General features: G+C 45.5%; 1 protein-coding gene across 1 annotated transcript in view; it reads left to right on the top strand.

Moving 5' to 3' along the window:
* LOC122554899 (coagulation factor X-like) overlaps positions 1 to 16,387 on the top strand; it is a 32,680-nt gene extending 16,293 nt beyond the window's left edge. Inside the window, exons 4-7 of the mRNA XM_043700286.1 lie at positions 966 to 1,079; positions 2,562 to 2,693; positions 5,854 to 6,071; positions 16,185 to 16,387. Of these exons, the coding sequence (XP_043556221.1) occupies positions 966 to 1,079; positions 2,562 to 2,693; positions 5,854 to 6,071; positions 16,185 to 16,349 (629 nt within the window). The 3' untranslated portion in view covers positions 16,350 to 16,387. The remainder of the gene's footprint in view (positions 1 to 965; positions 1,080 to 2,561; positions 2,694 to 5,853; positions 6,072 to 16,184) is intronic.
* The last annotated feature ends 1,867 nt before the right edge of the window (positions 16,388 to 18,254 follow it).

Raw genomic sequence — 18,254 nt, 5'->3', positions numbered from 1 at the left:
CCGACCATTAACCCAGTACCCCATCTTTTTATTATTCTTACCAAAGTGAATCACCTCACACTTAGCTACATTGAACTCCATTTGCCACCTTTCTGCCCAGTTCTGCAGGTTATCTATATCCCGCTGTAACCTGCCACATCCTTCCTCACTGTCTACAACTCCTCCGACTTTTGTATCAGACTTGAAATGTTAACTCTGTTTCTCTTGATGAATGGTAGGGCCTTAAGGAGTGTAGTGCAACAGTGGGCACGGTTCTCTGAAAGTGGAGTCACAGGTAGACAGGGCAGTGAAGAAGGCCCGCTTAAGCGGGCATTCGTATCATTATAGGGAGTCTCCAACTCCCTATAACTCAGAATCTTGAGTCCTGGCAGCTTCCTTGTAAACTTCTTCTGCTCTCTTTCTGGGTCAATAACATCCTTCCTATAGCAAGGAAACCAAACCTGAACACAGTAATCCAAGTGCGGCCTCACCAACGCCCTGTACAATGGCAACATAACTTCCCACCTTCCATACTCAGTGCCCTGACTGATGAAGGCCGGTGGGCCAAAAGCCTTCTTCACTGCCCTGTCTACCTGTGACTCCACTTTCAGAGAACCGTGCACCTGAACTCTAAGCTCCCTCTGTTGCACTACACTCCTTAAGGCCCTACCATTCATCAAGAGAAACAGAGTTAACATTTCAAGTCTGATACCAAGAGACGACAGTCTTGCTGCAATTTTGAGCCCACTAGCTGCAAACACTCGGCCCACTGTTCTGCAGAAAATGTCTTTATTATTTGTAGCATTGAATATTTGAAGTTCCTCCATGCTGTTTTATTGGGGAATGACTTTAAGTACACTGGACCTGGAGAGAATCTCAGAAATGGGTGAGGGAAGGGGGTGGAGTTGGGGAATGTGGGGGGAAGGGAATGGCAAGAGTTTTACGGAGGTGTTTCAGATGGATGCCACTCTCTTCCCCTTTCGCAGACGGCGATCAGTGTGAGTCCAACCCTTGCAGGAATGGGGGCATCTGTCGTGATAATGTTAACCGGTATGATTGCCAATGTCCAAAAGGTTACCATGGCAGCAACTGCGAGATTGGTAAGATCCCAGAGAAGGGCATTGACTGGCTACAACCAGCAGAGTGACATGAGGTCAATGGTACAGGGTGGCACTCCCTGGACAAGAGTGCAGTCAGGGGCTGGGCACTGGAGGTATGTAGGTGAGAGGGGAAAAGCCTGCGTGAGAAGGAAGACGTCATTCCTAACCTCATGTAAAACACTGTTTAAATGTTAGCTTGTCAGCTTCTCCTGGACCTTAATCAGGGGGATTGGCTATACCAAATTGTCCAGTGTTGGGTGCATTAGTTGGGGTAAATACAGAGTAGGGAAATGGGTCTGGGTGGGTTACTCTTCAGTGTGTCAATGTGGACTTGTTGGGCCGAAGGGCCTGTTTCCCTACTGTAGGGAATCTAATCTAATTTACTTGATAGGTTTGGCCTAGAGGTGAAGGTCTCACACTTTTTACTCTGCCTGGCCAATGGAAAGCAACTAACTGAGCTCTTCAAACCGCTCTGGGTTACCCATGGCTGGAAAACCACCATGGAAGTCACCTTCTGAATTTTGATTGCCTGTACTGCACAAAAAGCAGGAACCCAGGGTCTATCTTACAAGCAAGGTCTATCTTTGCATATCAAAGTATCAGGATAGGTCTGCCATTTTAACGGGCTGGGTTTAGTTTCTTTATTCTTCCATGAGATATGGGCATCATTGGTATTTTGTCACCCATCCCTAACTGCCCTAGAACAGAGTGGCTTGCTCAACAAATTCGGAGAGCAGTTAAGAGTCAACCATATTGCATTAGGTCTGGAATCCCATGTAGGCCAGATCGGATAAAGATGGCAGATTTACCTCCCTGAAGGGCATTAGTGAACCAGATTGGGGCTTTATGACAATCGATGGCAAGGTGGCTCAGTGGTTAGCACTACTGCCTCACAGTGCCAGGAGCTGGAGTTCAATTCCACGCTCAGATGACTGTCTGCAAGAGGGAAAGGGGCTGAACTTCAGAATGTTTTGAAGAACATTCTTTGGGTTTTTAACTCTGTTAGTCTCTTCATGGATGCTGCCAGACCTGCTGACATTCTCTAGTGATTTCTATTTTTGTTCGTGACCGAGGATGATAAACTGGATTTCTGGCTTGCTCACTCAGAATACTATATCCATTACCCATGAAAAGAGCAGGAATGGATGGATTAAGGTGATCTGGCAGGCTGTCAATTGAGAGCTCAGAGGATTATGGAGGTTGAGGGGCCTGATCTTTATTGGATTATGATGTGGAGGAGCCGGTGTTGGACTGGGGCAGACAAAGTTAAAAATCACACAACACCAGGCTATAGTCTAATCGATTTATTTGGAAGTACAAGCTTTTGGAGGGTTGCCTAGCTACTTGATGAAGGAGCAGCTTGTACTATTGGACTATAACCTGGTGTTGTGTGATTTGTACCTTTATTGGATTAATGAGCTCTCTTATGCTCCCCCACAGCATTGTTATGTGTGCTTCATGTCTCCTTCTTGCTACTTTCAGATGTTCCACAGCTCTGCAACCTAGACAATGGAGGCTGCCAGCATTTCTGTAAGGTCCAAAGGGAACAAGTCAGGTGCTTCTGCGTCAATGGCTTTGTACTTCACGCAAACAAGAAATCCTGTATTCCGCAAGGTAAAAATGTAACGTTGCGTGAGGTGTGCTCTCCTAAGGTTCAGTAATTAGCACTGCTGCCTCACAGCACCAGGGACCCAAGTTCGATTCCAGACTTGGGCGACTATCTGTGTGGGTTTCCTCTGTTAACAAGACAGCATGAGCAACGCATACTTGTTCAGTTCAACACACTTTACTCCTCTCACCATCTCACTTGGTTGTGATGTGTACTGACCGTAGACAACTTAATTATCCCTTCCCTCAGTCATGATCAAGGAGTCTAGGTTAGTGTGGTGCTGGAACAGCACAGCAGGTCAGACAGCATCTGAGACACAGGAAAATCGACGTTTCAGGCAAAAGCCCTTCATCAGGAATGGAGATAATATTTATAGAATCCCTACAGTGTGGAAGCAGACCATTCAGCCCCTCCCTGCACATCTTTGGCGGATACTAGAGCACCCGGAGGAAACTTATGTAGCCAAGGGACGAATACGCAAGCTCCACACAGATGGTTGCCCAAGACTGGAATTGAATCCAGCTCCCTGGTGCTGTGAGGCAACAATGTTAACTGTTGAACCACAGCGCTGTCCCAGGGTATGTATTTTCATTGTTCCTTCACTGTCGTTGGGTCAAAATCCCAAAACTCCCTCCTGAACAGCATTGTGGGGCGACCTACAGCACATGGATTCCAGAAGCTCAAGATTACTGTGAGGAGAAAGCAAGGGGGCAGACATAAGATAGAGGCCAGCACCTAATGGTGAACATTGCATGCAAAGCACTATTAGGAGATCAGTCTTCAGGGCAAGGCACCTCCAGGTGGATGCATATAGCAGTGGGTGTGCTGTACCTGGCATTACAGTGCACAATAATATTTACATATAGGATGTTCTGAGTGGACTCTCCATCACCTGTCCTTCTTATTGGCATTAGCCCAGATGTTAATACCATGTAGGGAATAATGCCCACACACAGGCAGAAGATGGGATCAATCTTCTTAAATTGTAAATGCACAATGTCAAAAACATAGTTGTTTCATCTCAGGCATCAGGCCCGATTTAAGATTACATAACTATTGAATAATTGAGATTTACAGCATGGAAACAGGCACTTTGGCCCAGTTTTCACTATTCAGCTAGTCCCATTTGACAGTATTTGGTCTATATTTCTCCATAATTATTCCATCCTTGTCCTTGTCCACTTGTTCCGAAGATGACAAAATTGTACTTGCTTCCACTACTACCTCTGACAGCTCATTCCAGACACTCACCACCCTCTGTGTAAAAGAAATGCCCCTCTGGAGCCTTTTGTATCTTTCCCCTGTCACCTCAAACCTATACCTTCTAGTTTTAGACCCCCCTACCATGGGGAAATACCTTTGGGTATCTATCTTATCCACAGAGTTTATAGACCTCTGTAAGGTCATCCCTCAGTCTCCTATGCTCCAGGGAAAGAAGTCTCAGTTTGTTCAGCCTCTCCTTATAAATCAAACCGTCCAGTCCAGGTCGCATCCAAGTAAATTTTTTAATGCACTCTTTCTCGGATAACGATATCTTTCCTATAGTAGGGCAACCACCACTTCATGCAGTACTTCAAATGTGGTCTTATCAATGTCTTGTATAGCCGCAATAAGATGGCCCAACTCATATACTCAATGCTATTAGGTTCATGCTGTTTAATACTAAGAACCACAACTCAAGAATTGATTTGCCCCTCCCAAGATCTGCTCTGTCACCAGAAACATACTCTGAACGCAGCAAATGTTGGGAAAGCAACCTGAGACATCTTGGTCCAATTTTCCACCAGCATTATTGTTCCTGAACTTCCAGAAAAGCTTTCACCAGTTGGGAAAATCCAACCCGTGCCTTTATTTTTAATACCAAGAATCGTGAATGCTTTCTTAACAGCTTTACGCTGTCATCTTTAGAGATCTGGTATGTGAAATCACATTTATATCAACTCTTGTCCAGATTCTAAAGGGGAATTCAGTTTAGAAATAGAAACCCAATAGAAATAGAATTAGAATCCCTACAGTATGGAAACAGGCCCTTTGGCCCAACAAGTCCACACTGACCCTCCGAAAAATATCCCGCCCAGACCCATTCCCCTACCCCATTATCCTACATTTACCCCTGACTAATGCACTTCACCTACACATCTCTGAACACTACAGGCAATTTCCCATGGCCAATTCACCTAACCTGCACATCTTTGGATTGTGGGAAGAAACCACACGGACACGGGGAGAATGTGCACGGCTGGAATCGAACCCGGGTCCCTGGTTCTGTGAGGTGGCAGTGTGCTGCCTCAAATCGAAGTCAGCAGAGAATGTCGGATTGTAGTACAGAGAAGGGAAAATTGAATAGAGGTGTTCAAAATCCCATGGAGTTGATTGAGAGAAAGTGGTAACATTGGGGGAGGGGTGTGGGGTGTGGTGAGTTAGTACCCAGAAGAGGAGAAAGGGAGGTCTGCAGATGCTGGAGATCAGAGCTGAAAATGTGTTGCTGGAAAAGCGCAGCAGGTCAGGCAGCATCCAGGGAACAGGAGAAGGGCTTATGCCCGAAACGTCGATTCTCCTATTCCCTGGATGCTGCCTGACCTGCTGCGCTTTTCCAGCAACATATTTTCAGTAACCAGAAGACACAGATAAGAGAAAACCTCAGGAGGTATTCAGAAGGTTTTCCCCATTCATCAAGTGATAGGGCAATTAGGGATGGGCAATAATTATTGGCCTCAACAGCAAGGCCCATGACCCTCAAATAGCAGAGTCAATGGAATGCCAAGTCTGAAAACAGCTGCACAATCAAATTCAACACCAAGTTTCAAAAGAGGATTGAACCAATGCAACAAGCAATGCAGGACTGTGGGAAAAAAAGCAGGGGCATGGGATTCAATGGCCCATTCTAGCCTGGATGGGCCAAATGGACTGCTTCTTTAACTGAATCATAGGACAATACAATGTCTACTACCCAATGGCACAATCACCATTTGGTGATTATTGATGTATTGACAGTATGTCATTGATCGTATGTTTGGGAATATGGTGATCTGATTGCCCCGCAGAAGGACAGGGATTGCTTCTGAGCTATAGGCTTCCTTTGCAAAAAAGAAAGCCATTCAAATCACTAGTGGTTGAAGCAACTTTCAGACACGTGTATACACTGTGTTTATTTCTTCTTAACAGTTCCTTATCCTTGTGGGACCATCATAAAGAACAGAGTCCGAAGATCAGATTTCGATGGTGACTCTGTGTTAGCTAACAGCACTGCGCCGACAGCCAGCACTGCATCAAACAGCACCAGTGACCAATCTATTGCGCCAACCCACAACTCTAACCCCGCTGACCAAATTGTAAGGATTGTGGGTGGACAAGATTGTCCCTTGGGACAATGCCCATGGCAGGTAATCCCTTCATTTCAACCTTCAAGCTTCATAGACATTAGTGCTCCAGTACGTTTCTCATTACATTATCATTCAGGTTGGCTTCCCAACAATTCTCCAACATAGAAACATACTCTTTCCACCTGGCTCAGTCTCATTTTCACATTAGGTCCCCATCCAAACTGCTTCACATCCAATCCACATTAAGGGTGTTTTTTCCAATGCTCGTAGAAAGTGCATTGTAAGTGCAGAACAGAACTAACTTTCACGAATGGCCATTCTTCACCTGGGTTCCTTACACTGTCAGTCACTGGGTTACAACTTCCTAGCTTTCTGTGTGAGACAGGAAGATGGAGACCAGGTGCACTGACACCTGGGAGGCCGTCGCTGATGGCTGTGAGCAGAAATGAAAAGCCCAGCTATCTGAGTAAAATCCTTCTGAGTCCACTGTCTTTCTCTAAAACAAATATGGCTCCTGATCCCTACCAAGCAATGTACACCAAAGATGACCACCATGGAAGAGGCTTACAGATGGAAGGTAAAAACTATGTGAAGAGAAAAAGCTCATTTTCTGTCCTGAACAATGGCATTCAGCTAGTTTGGTTGTTCACAAGCAGAAAAGGTAAATTAGCCATAGTCCCACTCCCTCATGAGGCAAAGAGAGATGACTAGTGGTGGTTTAACCTGAGGGTTGAGAAAGTGGGATCTTCATTGTAACCGCAACTGGTACCGGAATTGAACCACCACTATTGGCATCACTCCACACTGCAAATCAGCTGTACAACCCACTGAGCTAACCTAACCCCTGCCCACAAGTTATGCCATGTGTATTGTGTTCAATTCCATTGATGAACCAGGATTATATATCAACATTGACTTCACCGGTTTCAAAATCTCCCATCCCCTCTATCTCATCCCAGATCCAACCCTCCAACTTGGCACTGCCCTCTTGACCTGACCTATCTGTCCATCTTCCTTCCCACCTACCTGCTCCACCCTCCCAACCGACCCATCACCATCACCTTTTACCTGCATCCACCTATTGCCATCCCACCTAGCTTTCTCCACCCCACCCCCCCATTTATCTCTCAGCTCCCTTCCCCCACCTTTCCTGATGAAGGGTTTCTGCCCGAAACATCGGATCTCCTGCTCCTTGGATGCTGCCTGACCTGCTGTGTTTTTCCAGCGCCACACTTTTTAATTCTGACTCTCCAGCATCTGCCGTCCTCGCTTTCTCCAGGAATGTATAAAATCACATTAAGATTACACAGAATCAGACCATTCAATCAAACCATCCCTTCCCATTGTTTATGCTCCAGTTGAGCCTGCCCTCATCTTTCCACACCTGAATCGATCATTGTATTTCCCTTCACCCTCATATGTCTGTCTCGGTGCCTCTTCAATGCATCAGCTCCATTTACTGCCTGTCAGAGTGTAATCTCACCAGGCCCTGATCAAAGAAATGCCTGGAATTCCTGATTGGATTTATTGGTAACTATCTTGTGTGGAAAACAGTTAGTTCTTTAGAGAAAACATTCCCTCTGCATTAATTCTGCCAAAGGCTTTCTGAATTTTAAAGACCTCAATTAGGTCACTCCTCAGCTTTCCCTTTTGGAGAGAAAAGACCCAGTTTGTTCATACATTTCTTAAGTGAGTAGTATGTTTTCTATCCAGGTTTCCTCTACTCCTCTACCTCACCTTACACCTTTCAAGTAACAAGTGATCTATCAATTCCTCATACAAAATGTATTTCCTCAGTATTTATGTGTGCTAATCTTCATTTAGTCATAGAGATGTACAGCATGGAAACAAACCTTTCCCTCCAACCCGTCCATGCCGACCAGATATCCCAACCCAATCTAGTCTCATTTGCCAGCACCTGGCCCATATCTCTCCAAACCCCTTCCTATTCATATACCCATCCAGATTTTAAATGTTGCAATTGTACCAGCCTCCAATAGTTCATCTAGCAGCTCATTCCATACACGTACTACCCTCTGCATGAAATAGTTGCCCCTCAGGTCTCTTTTATATCCTTCCCCTCTCGCCCTAAATCTATGCCCTCTAGTTCTGGACTCCTCCACCCCAGGGAAAAGACTTTGTCTATTTATCCTAACCATGCCTCTCATCTCCACTTTCAAGGAGCTATGAACCTGCATTCCAAGGTCCCTTTGTACAGCAACACTCCCTAGGACCATTTGATCATGGCGTAAGTTTAGTAATGTTCTGTAGAATGCTCCTCAGTATGGATTATTTCCCATCCAGCAAGACTCCATTTGGTGTCACCAACAAATTTAGAAACTGTTGTCTTGTTAATAGAAATTGTAAGCAGCAGTGGCCTCATTACTGATCCTCATGGATCCTCTCATCCAACTGTCTGTGATTCTGAATAACTTACCTTTACTCGGACGCTGCTTTCTGTCTTGAAGCCAGCTGCCAATCTACTCTGCTCCATTCTCTGCCTTGGTCTACTGTGAGGCACTGTGTAAAAAGACTTTTTAAAAATCCAGATAAATTACATTGTCATTGTCTACTCTCTGTTTACTTCCTCAAAAATTCCATGGCCGTTCGAGCAACATTCCTCATTTCTGAAATTGAAGCTAACTATTCAACGACTCATGATTATTTTTCTTGTTTCAAGATGTTCTTCAATTTGCTCCATGAGCAATGATTCCATTATTTTCCTACCTCTGATGTTAAAATGGCTGGTTTGTAATATCCTGGATAGAATCACAAAGTTATTACAACTCAAAAGTTGGCACATCTTACTTTTATCGCTTTTTAAATGAGCATCTCTCTTACCTTGACCTGTACATTTTTCCTTTCTGAATAACTTGGTTGAATCTAGTTCTCTTTTGCAACACACTCCACTCATTGTGTGGAAAGTTCTTCCTCGTATCACTTTTACTTCTTCAGCCCAATTCCTTTGCTTCTGTGCCCCTTTCCATTCTCAATCATTTCACTGATGCTCTATTCTATTCTGTCTAGACCCCTCAGGATTCAGAGCACCTTGGTCAAATATCCTTGCAGCCCTCTCTTTCCCGAGAAAAACAGCACCAACTTCTCCAAGCTCTCTTCCTATTTGAAATTCCTCATCCCTGGAATCATTCTCATGAACTTCTCTTGTGCTCCCTCTCTAATGTCTTCACATCTTCACTGAAGTGCAGTGCCCAGAACTGTACGCAATATTCCACCAGTGGTCAACTTGGTGTTTTAGTACAAGTTCATCATAATCTCCTTGTCCGTGCCCTATTAACAAAGCCTTGAACAGTATATGCTTTGTCAACTGCTCCCTCAACCTATCCTGTCATCTTGAATGATCGATGCAGGTATACCCCAGCTCCCTCTGCTCTTGCACTCTCTTCAGAAGTGTATCTTTCTTTTGTATTGCATCCCATCATTTCTACTTTCTCTGCATGAAATTGTATTTGCCACTTGTCAGCCTATTCCATCAGCCTCATCACCACACCTTATCACCTCAGCGGATCTCCCACCCGCAGCCCCCAACCTCATAGTTCCCCAATTCTGCATCGCCTAGTTCTACCTCTAACCCAAAATCCACAAACCTAACTGCCTCAGTCGACTGATTGTCTCTGCCTGCCCTCTGCCCCACCGAACCCATCGCGTATCGCGACTCTGTCCTGTCCCTCTCGGTTTATGAACTCCCTACGTACGTTGCAGACACCACCCACACCCCCCACCTCCTCCATCACTGCCAATTTCCCAGCCCCCAACACCTCATCTTCACATCCAGTCCCTGTAAACATCCATCCCCCATGGCCTAAAAGCCCGCCATTTCTTCCTCTCCCGCCAACCCGACCAGTCCCCCTTCACCGACACACTCATTCGATTGGCAGAACGGGTCTTCGCTTTCAACAACTTCTCCTTCGAATCCTCCCATTTCTTTCAGGCCAGAGGGGGTAGATATGGACACCCACATGGGCTATGTCTGTCTCTTTGTCAGGTACGTGGAACAGTCTCTCTTCAGCAGTTACACCAGCACTAGCCCCACCTTTTCCTCCGCTACATTGATGACTGTACGGTGCCACCTCGTGCTCCCATCAGGAGGTTGAATAGTTCATTAACTTCGCCAACACCTTCCACCCTGACCTCAAGTTCACCATGGACCATCTTCAAAACCTCCCTCCCTTCCTGGACCTCTCCATTTCCGGTGACTGACTCAGTACGGACATCTATTACAAACCCACCAACTCCCACAACTACCTGAACTATACCTTCTCCCACTCCCCCTCCTGTAAAAACGTGACCCAATTCCTCACCTCTGCCATTTCTGTTCCCAGGAGGAGTAATTCCACTCCAGGACATCCCAGATGGCCTCCTATTTCAAGGACCACAATTTCCCTTCCCATATGATCAACAATGCCCTCCAGCACATCTTCTCCACTTCCCGCACCTCTGCCCTTGAACCCCACTCCGCCAACCGCAACAAGGATAGAAATCGTCTGGTCCTTACCTTCCACCCCATGAATCTCTGGATACAGCGCATTATCCTCCACCACCTACAATCAGACCCCACCAGCAGAGATATATTTCCCTCCACACCCCATTTATGTTCCACAGAGACCATTCCCTCCGTGACTCCCTCACTAGCTCAATGCCTCCCACTAACCCACCCAACACCTTCCCTTGCTGCTGCACAAGGTATAAAACCTGCGCCCACACTTACCCCCTCACCTCCCACCAAAATCCAAAAGGATCATTTTAAATCTAGCAGAGATTGCCCTGCACATCCAGTCACCTCATCTATAATGTCCATTGTTATTGATGTGGTCTCCTCTACATGAGGGAGACAGAACACTAACTTACGGAGCAGTTCAAGCAACATTTCTGGGATACATGTACTAAACAACCCCACCGCCCTGTGGCCGACCACTTCAATTCCCCCACTCCGCCAAGGACACGCAAGTCCTGGGCCTCCTTCGCCATCAAATCAAAGCCACCCACCACCTGGAGGAAGAATGCCTCATCTCTGCCTCGGGACCCTCCAATTTCACCAGTTGCCAAATCTTCCTAGCCCCCACCTCATCCAACTCGTCACTGCCCTCTTGACCTGTCCCACCCTCCCATCTTCCTTCCCACCTATCTGCTCTACCCTCCCAACCGACCTATCACAATCACCCCCACCCGCATCCACCTATTGCCTTCCCAACTACCTTTCCCCCAGCCCCACCCAACCCCATTTTATCTCTCAGCCCTCTTCCCCCACCTCATTCCTGATGAAGGGCGTATGCCTGAAACGTCTACTCTCCTGCTCCTCAGATGCTGCCTGACCTGCTGTGCTTTTTCAGTGCCACACCTTTTGACTCTGACTCTCCAGCATCTGCAGTCCTCATTTTCTCCTATTCCATCTGACTGTCTATATCCTCTTGAAATTTTACACTATGCTCCTCAGAGTTCACAATTCTTCCAAGTATTGTATCATATTCAAACTTAGAAATTATGCCCCGTACACTAAGTTCTACGTTGTTTAATATATAGAAAAGCAAAGCTGCCATCATTGATCTCTGGAGAAATCCATTAAAAAGCTTACTCCGTACTAAAACACAATCACTATCACTCTGGATTTCTTGTCACTCGGCCAATTTTATCTCCAATTTCTACTGAACAATTATTAAATGAGTTATAACTTTGTGCAAAAGGCTAATGTCTATTTTAACGCATGAGTGTGTCTATTGTAATGCAAGTAGTGTCAGGAATAAGAGTGACAAACTCAGAGCATGGATCAGTACTTGGAGCTACGCTGTTGTGGCCATTACGGAGACTTGGATATCATAGGGGCAGGAATGGTTGTGGGATGTGCCAGCGTTTAGATGCTTTAAAAGGAATCGGGATGGGGAGAGTAAAAGAGGTGGGGGAGTGGCATTGCTAATCAGGGATGGTATCACAACTGTATAAAAGGAGATTATCGAGGAGGGTTTATCTACAGAGTCAGTATTGGTGGAAGTCAGAAACAGGAAAGGAGCAGTCACTTTATTGGGAGTTTTCTATAGACCCACCCAGTAGCAGCAGTGCACAGAGGAGCAGATTGGGAGGCAGATTTTGGAAAGGTACAGAAGTAACAGGGTTATTGTCATGGGTGACTTCAACTTCCCTAATATTGATTGGAACCTCCTCAGTGCAAATAGATTGAATGGAGCAGATTTTGTCCGATGTGTCCAGGAAGGGTTCCTGACTCAATATGCAGATAGGCCCACTAGAAGGGAGGCCATATTGGATTTGGTGCTTGGCAGCGAAACAGGTCAGGTGTCAGATCTCTCGATGGGACACCATTTTGGTCATAGTGATCACAACTCCCTGACCTTTACTATACTCATGGAGAGGGATAGGAGCAGATGGTATGGGAAAATATTTAATTGGGGGAGGGGGCATACAATGCAATTAAGCAGGAACTGAGGCACCTAAATTGGGGCACAGATGTTCTCAGGGAAATGCGCAACAGAAATGTGGAGGTTGTTTAGGAAGCACTTGCTGTGAGTGCTGGGTTTGTCTGTTTGGCAAGGAAGGGATGGTAGGGGAAGGAACCTTGGGTGACAAGGGTGTGGAACACCAAGTCAAGAGGAAGAAGGAAGCTTACTTAAGGTTGAGAAAGCAAGGATTAAAAGGGCTCCAGAGGGTTACAAGGTAGCCAGGAAGGAACTGAAGAATGGACTTAGGAGAGCTAGAAGGAGACATGAAAAAGCCTGCGCAGGTAGGATTAAGGCATTCTACACGTACGTGAGGAACAAGATGATAATCAGAGTGAGGGTAAGACCAATCAGAGATAATGGAGGGAACTTGTGCTTGGAGTCGGAGGATATAGGGGAGGTCTTTAATGAATACTTAGTTTCAGTATTCACTATTGAGAGGGACCTTGATGTTTGTGAGCAGAGCGTGAAACAGGCTGGTATTCTCGACCAGGTTGATGTTAAAAAGGAGGATGTGCTGAAAAGTTTGAAAATCATAAGGATGGATAAATCCCCTGGGCCAGATGGGATATATCCAAGATTTATACAGGAAGCAAGGGAAGAGATTGCTGCAACTTTGGCAATGATCTTTGCACCCTCACTGTCCACTGGAGTGGTAACAGATGATTGGATGGTGGCAAATGTTATTCCCTTGTTCAAGAAAGGGAATTGGGATAAGCCTGGGAATTATAAACCATTCAGTCTTACGTCTGTGGTGGGCAAAGTATTAGAGAGGATTCGGAGAGGCAGGATGTACGATTACTTGGAAAATCATAGTGTGATTAGAGATAGTCAGCATGGCTTTGAGGGAACAGGTCATGCCTCACAAACCTTATTAAATTCTTTGAGGATGTGAAAAAATGCATTGATGAAGGTAGAACAGTGCATGCAGCTACGTGGATTTTAGCAAGGCATTTGATAATGCTCCCCATGGTAGGCTCATTCTAAAAGTAAGGAGGTATGGGATACAGGGAAATTTGGCTGTCTGGATACAGAATTGACTGGCCCATAGATGACAGAAGGTGGTGGTAGATGGAAAGTATTCAACCTGGAGCTCGGTGACCAGTGGTGTTCCATCGGGATCAATTCTGGGACCTCTGCTGTTTGTGATTTTTATAAATGACTTGGATGAGGAAGTGGAAGGGTGGGTTAGTAAGTTTGCCGATGACACAATGGTTGGTGGAGTGGTGGATAGCGTGGAGGGCAGTTGTAGGTTGCAATGGGACATTGACAGGGTACAGAGCTAGGCTGAGAAGTGGCAGATGAAGTTCATCCTGGGAAAGTGTGAAGTGATTCACTTTGGAAGGTCAAATTTGAATGCAGAATACAGGGTTAAAGGCAGGATTCTTGGCAGTGTAGAGGTATGGAGGGATCTTGGGGTCCATGTCCATGATCCCTCAAAAGTTGCCACCCAAGTTGATAGGGTTGTTAAGAAGGTGCATGGTGTATTGGCTTTCATTAGCAGGGGGATTGAGTTTAAGAGCCATGAGATTATGCTGCAGTCCTATAGAGCCCTGGTTAGACCACACTTGGAGTATTGTGTTCAGTTCTGGTCACCTCAATATCAGAAGGATGTGGAAGCTTTAGAGAGGGTGCAGAGGAGATTTACCAGGATGCTGCCTGGACTGGAGGGCATGTCTTATGAAGAAATGTTGAGGGAGCTAAGACTTTTCTCATTGGAGCGAAGAAGGGTGAGAGGTGACTTGATGGATGTGTACAAGATGATGAGAGGAACAGATAGAGTAGATAGCCAGAGACATTTCCCCAGGGCAGAAATGGCTATCATGAGGGGGTATAATTTTAAGGTGATTGGAGGAAGGGTTGGGAGATGTCAGAGGTAGGTTCCTTACGCAGAGAGTGGTGGGTGTGTGGAATGCACTGCCAGCGGTGGTAGTAGGGGCAGAGACATTAGGGACATTTAAGCAACTCTTGGATAGGCAGATGGAAGATAGTACAATGAAGGGTATGTAAGTTAGGTTGATCCTCGAGTAGGATAAAAGGTCGGCACAACATTGAGGGCTGAAGGGCCTGTACTGTGCTGTACTGTTCTATGTTCTATCGACTATATCCATGTGCATCACATCAATCGCATTGCCCTCATGAACCTTCTCTGTTACCTCATTCGAAAAGCTCCAGCAATTTCCCTCCATGCACACATCAGTTTTCCAACAGTTGTCCATTTAATTATTAATTTTATCCCAGATTATTATTTTAATATGTTTCCCACACTGAACGTTGGCCTAAATGGGCTGTAGTTGCTAGAATTATCTTGACAACCTTTTCTGGACAAAGGTGTAATATTTAGGGTGTAAAGATCCTCAGACAACACCTTCCAAACATGGAGAAAGTGAGGTCTGCAGATGCTGGAGATCAAAGTTGAAACTTTATTGCTGGAACAGCACAGCAGGTCAGGCAGCATCCAGGGAACAGGAGATTCGACGTTTCGGGCACAGGCCCTCCTTCATTCCTGAAGAAGGGCCTGTGCCCGAAACGTCGAATCTCCTGTTCCCTGGATGCTGCCTGACCTGCTGTGCTGTTCCAGCAATAAAGTTTCAACCTTCCAAACATGACCACTTCCGTCTAGAAGGACAAGGGCAGAAGACCACCGCCTGCCAGTTTCCCTCTAAGCCACTCACCATCCTGACTTGGAAATATGTCACTGTTCCTTCACTATTGCTGGGTCAAAATTGTAGAACTCCCCCCCCAGGCCTTTCAGCACTGTGAGTCAACCCAGAGCGAGTGGACTGTAGTAGTTCAAGAAGGCAGCTCACCTCCACCTTCTGAATGGGCAACTAGGTCTGGGTAATTAATGCTGGCCCAGCCAGTGAAGTCCATAGCCTGCGCCCAAATCTTTAAAAAGCACACTACAGAGAGGTGGCAGAAATATCAAAGAATTGGTTTGCTTAGATATTAACATAGTACAGAAAACATTGTAGTCATTGCCTGGATCGCATTTGGTTCAAGTGTTAGTTATCCTGCCTGTACCTTAATACACTTCGAGGAGAAAGTGAGGACTGCAGATGCTGGAGGATCAGAGCTGAAAATGTGTTGCTGGAAAAGCGCAGCAGATCAGGCAGCATCCAAGGAGCAGGAGAATCGATGTTTCGGGCATGAGCCCTTCTTCAGGAATCCTGAAGAAGGGCTCATGCCCGAAACATCGATTCTCCTGCTCCTTGGATGCTGCCTGACCTGCTGCGCTTTTCCAGCAACACATTTTCAGCTCTGTACCTTAATACACCCAGTCCCATCACAGCCTTCCCTCCCAATAGTTTGCTATTGAATAACAACACCAGGGATTATCGAATTTTACTGTCCACAAGCAATGCTGCCAGATTCAGACAGATCATATCCTTGAGTAATATCATGTGAAGGAGACCAATTTCTGACATTGAGCACTGCCACAGAGGATTGGTTGGCTGGTGTTTTTCTTTCATTCGCACAATCCTTTGAGACACAATAAGCCCTCTATCCATGAGCAATGCCAGTGGTGGTCATCTGTAAGTCCATGTGGTTCCAATTGCAGAACACATTGTTTGTAGAACTCCCTGATTCGGTTTCAGGGTCTTAACACTTTTTTAAGCTGCCTGTGTTCAGTTTAATGGTTTTTACTTTAAATGTTTGATGGGACCAATTAATGATTATCCTGAAGCTCCGTTGAATTATCCAACAGGTTCTTTTAGTCGATGAAAATGGCAAAGGGTTTTGTGGAGGTACAATTCTGACTGAGACTTTGGTGGTGACTGCAGCTCATTGTCTGAACGAAACAGCAACCATCACTGCTGTTGTTGGTAACTATCCTTTCCTAAACTTCCTCTTTGATTTCCAATTTAAATAAACTCAATTTTACCAAGAAACAGTGAAGTAATTCTCCAATCTAAGAGTCTGTGATTTGCAAAATATTTAGACTATGTATTCTTCTGTTCGCGAATTCATTCACATTTTGCCTCCAGTAGGGTATATTTCGCCTGAAGTGGCAATGCTCATGTTATACTATTCAATATGGCAGCAAGGGATAAACCAGGGAACAGTCTGTCTAACTTTAGTGATGGAGAAGCTATTGGGGCAGTTCTGAGGGCCAGACTTAATCTACGTTCAGAGAGGCAGAGATTAATCAAGAGGCTATTGGGGCAGTTCTGAGGGCCAGACTTAATCAGCGTGGCTTTGTTAAGGGGAGGTCATATAGGACCAACTCCATTGAATGTTTCAACATGGTGGCCAGATGTGTAGCTGAGGACAATGCTTGGACTTCAGCAAAGCTCTTGGTAAGGTCATATATGGGAGAGTGACAGCAGAGATAAGGAGTCCAAGGAAATTTGGCAAATTGGATCTGCAATTGGCTGAGTGACAGGAATCAGAGGGTGATGGCTGAGGGGAGTTTCTCCAGCTACAGTTCTGTGTGCAATGGGGTCCCACAGGGGTCAGTGTTGGGGCTCTTGTTGTTTGTGGTTTATATAAATGATTTACACTTGAATGTAGGAATGTTAGTCAGTAAGTTTGCTGATATAAAATCAATGGGGTGGTAAATAGTCAAGACGATAACCTTAAATTACAAGAAAATATAGACATTGGACAGGTGGACTGGTCAGCGGCAAATGGAATTCGATTTGGTTAAATGGGTGGCGATGCACTTGGGCAGGTCAAAACATGGCAAGAGGATGCATAATGAATGGTAGGACCCTGGGAAACACAAAGGAACAGAGAGATCTTGGTGTACACATCTAGTGGTCTCTTAAGGTATCAGTTGGATGAAGTGGTCAAAAAAGCATATTGTTATTTATCATTATCATACATGCCTTAATTAACTCAGGCATAAAGTTGAAGTGTTCAAGCACAGTGATGTTGTGCTGGAATTGTATAAATTGTTGGTCCCAATTAGAGTATTGTGTACAGTTCTGGAATTATTGGAGCATTGTTAAAGTTTCAGTCGAGACGGTAAATTTTAAAAGATATAAAAGCTTACTTAAAGGGATCAGCGGAAGTTGGAGTGGGAGGAGTGACAGCAAGGACCAGTGACCTGATAGGAAGGTAAATTTGATATGATATAAAGGTTTACCTCGTGTATAAGTGGAGCACACTGAGCAGGAGCGGACATGGGACTGCTGGGTAAGTGAGGTTTTATATTGAGGTGGCTACTTTACCCGAAACATTCCTCGGCTAGTATCTCCCACCCATCCTCCTCCTCTCACCAAGAAGAAAAGATTCTGTGTGCCGGATTGGTAAGGTGACTAGTTTCTTTTTAGTTTTTCAGTCGTCTTGTTGGGAGTTTAGAGGTTCAGGCAGTTGAATGTTCCTCCTGCAGAATGTCGGGGGTAAGGGTCACAATCAACGAGGTAAAAATAATGTCTGCAGATGCTGGAAACCAGATTCTGGATCAGTGGTGCTGGAAGAGCACAGCAATTCAGGCAGCATCCAAGGAGCAGCGAAATCGACGTTTCGGGCAAAAGCCCTTCATCAGGAATAAAGGCAGTGAGCCTGGAGCGTGGAGAGATAAGCTAGAGGAGGGTGGGGGTGGTGGAAAGTAGCATAAAGTACAATGGGTGAGTGGGGGAGGGGATGAAGGTGATAGGTCAGGGAGGAGAGGGTGGAGTGGATAGGTGGAAAAGGAGATAGGCAGGTAGGACAAGTCCGGACAAGTCATGGGGACAGTGCTGAGCTGGAAGTTTAGAACTAGGGTGAGGTGGGGAAGGGGAAATGAGGAAACTGTTGAAGTCCACATTGATGCCCTGGGGTTGAAGTGTTC

This window comes from Chiloscyllium plagiosum, chromosome 12, assembly GCF_004010195.1.
Source record: "Chiloscyllium plagiosum isolate BGI_BamShark_2017 chromosome 12, ASM401019v2, whole genome shotgun sequence".
Taxonomy (NCBI): domain Eukaryota; kingdom Metazoa; phylum Chordata; class Chondrichthyes; order Orectolobiformes; family Hemiscylliidae; genus Chiloscyllium; species Chiloscyllium plagiosum.
The sequence above is the reverse complement of the archived record's forward strand: the minus strand, read 5'-3'. Positions and strand labels throughout refer to the sequence as shown.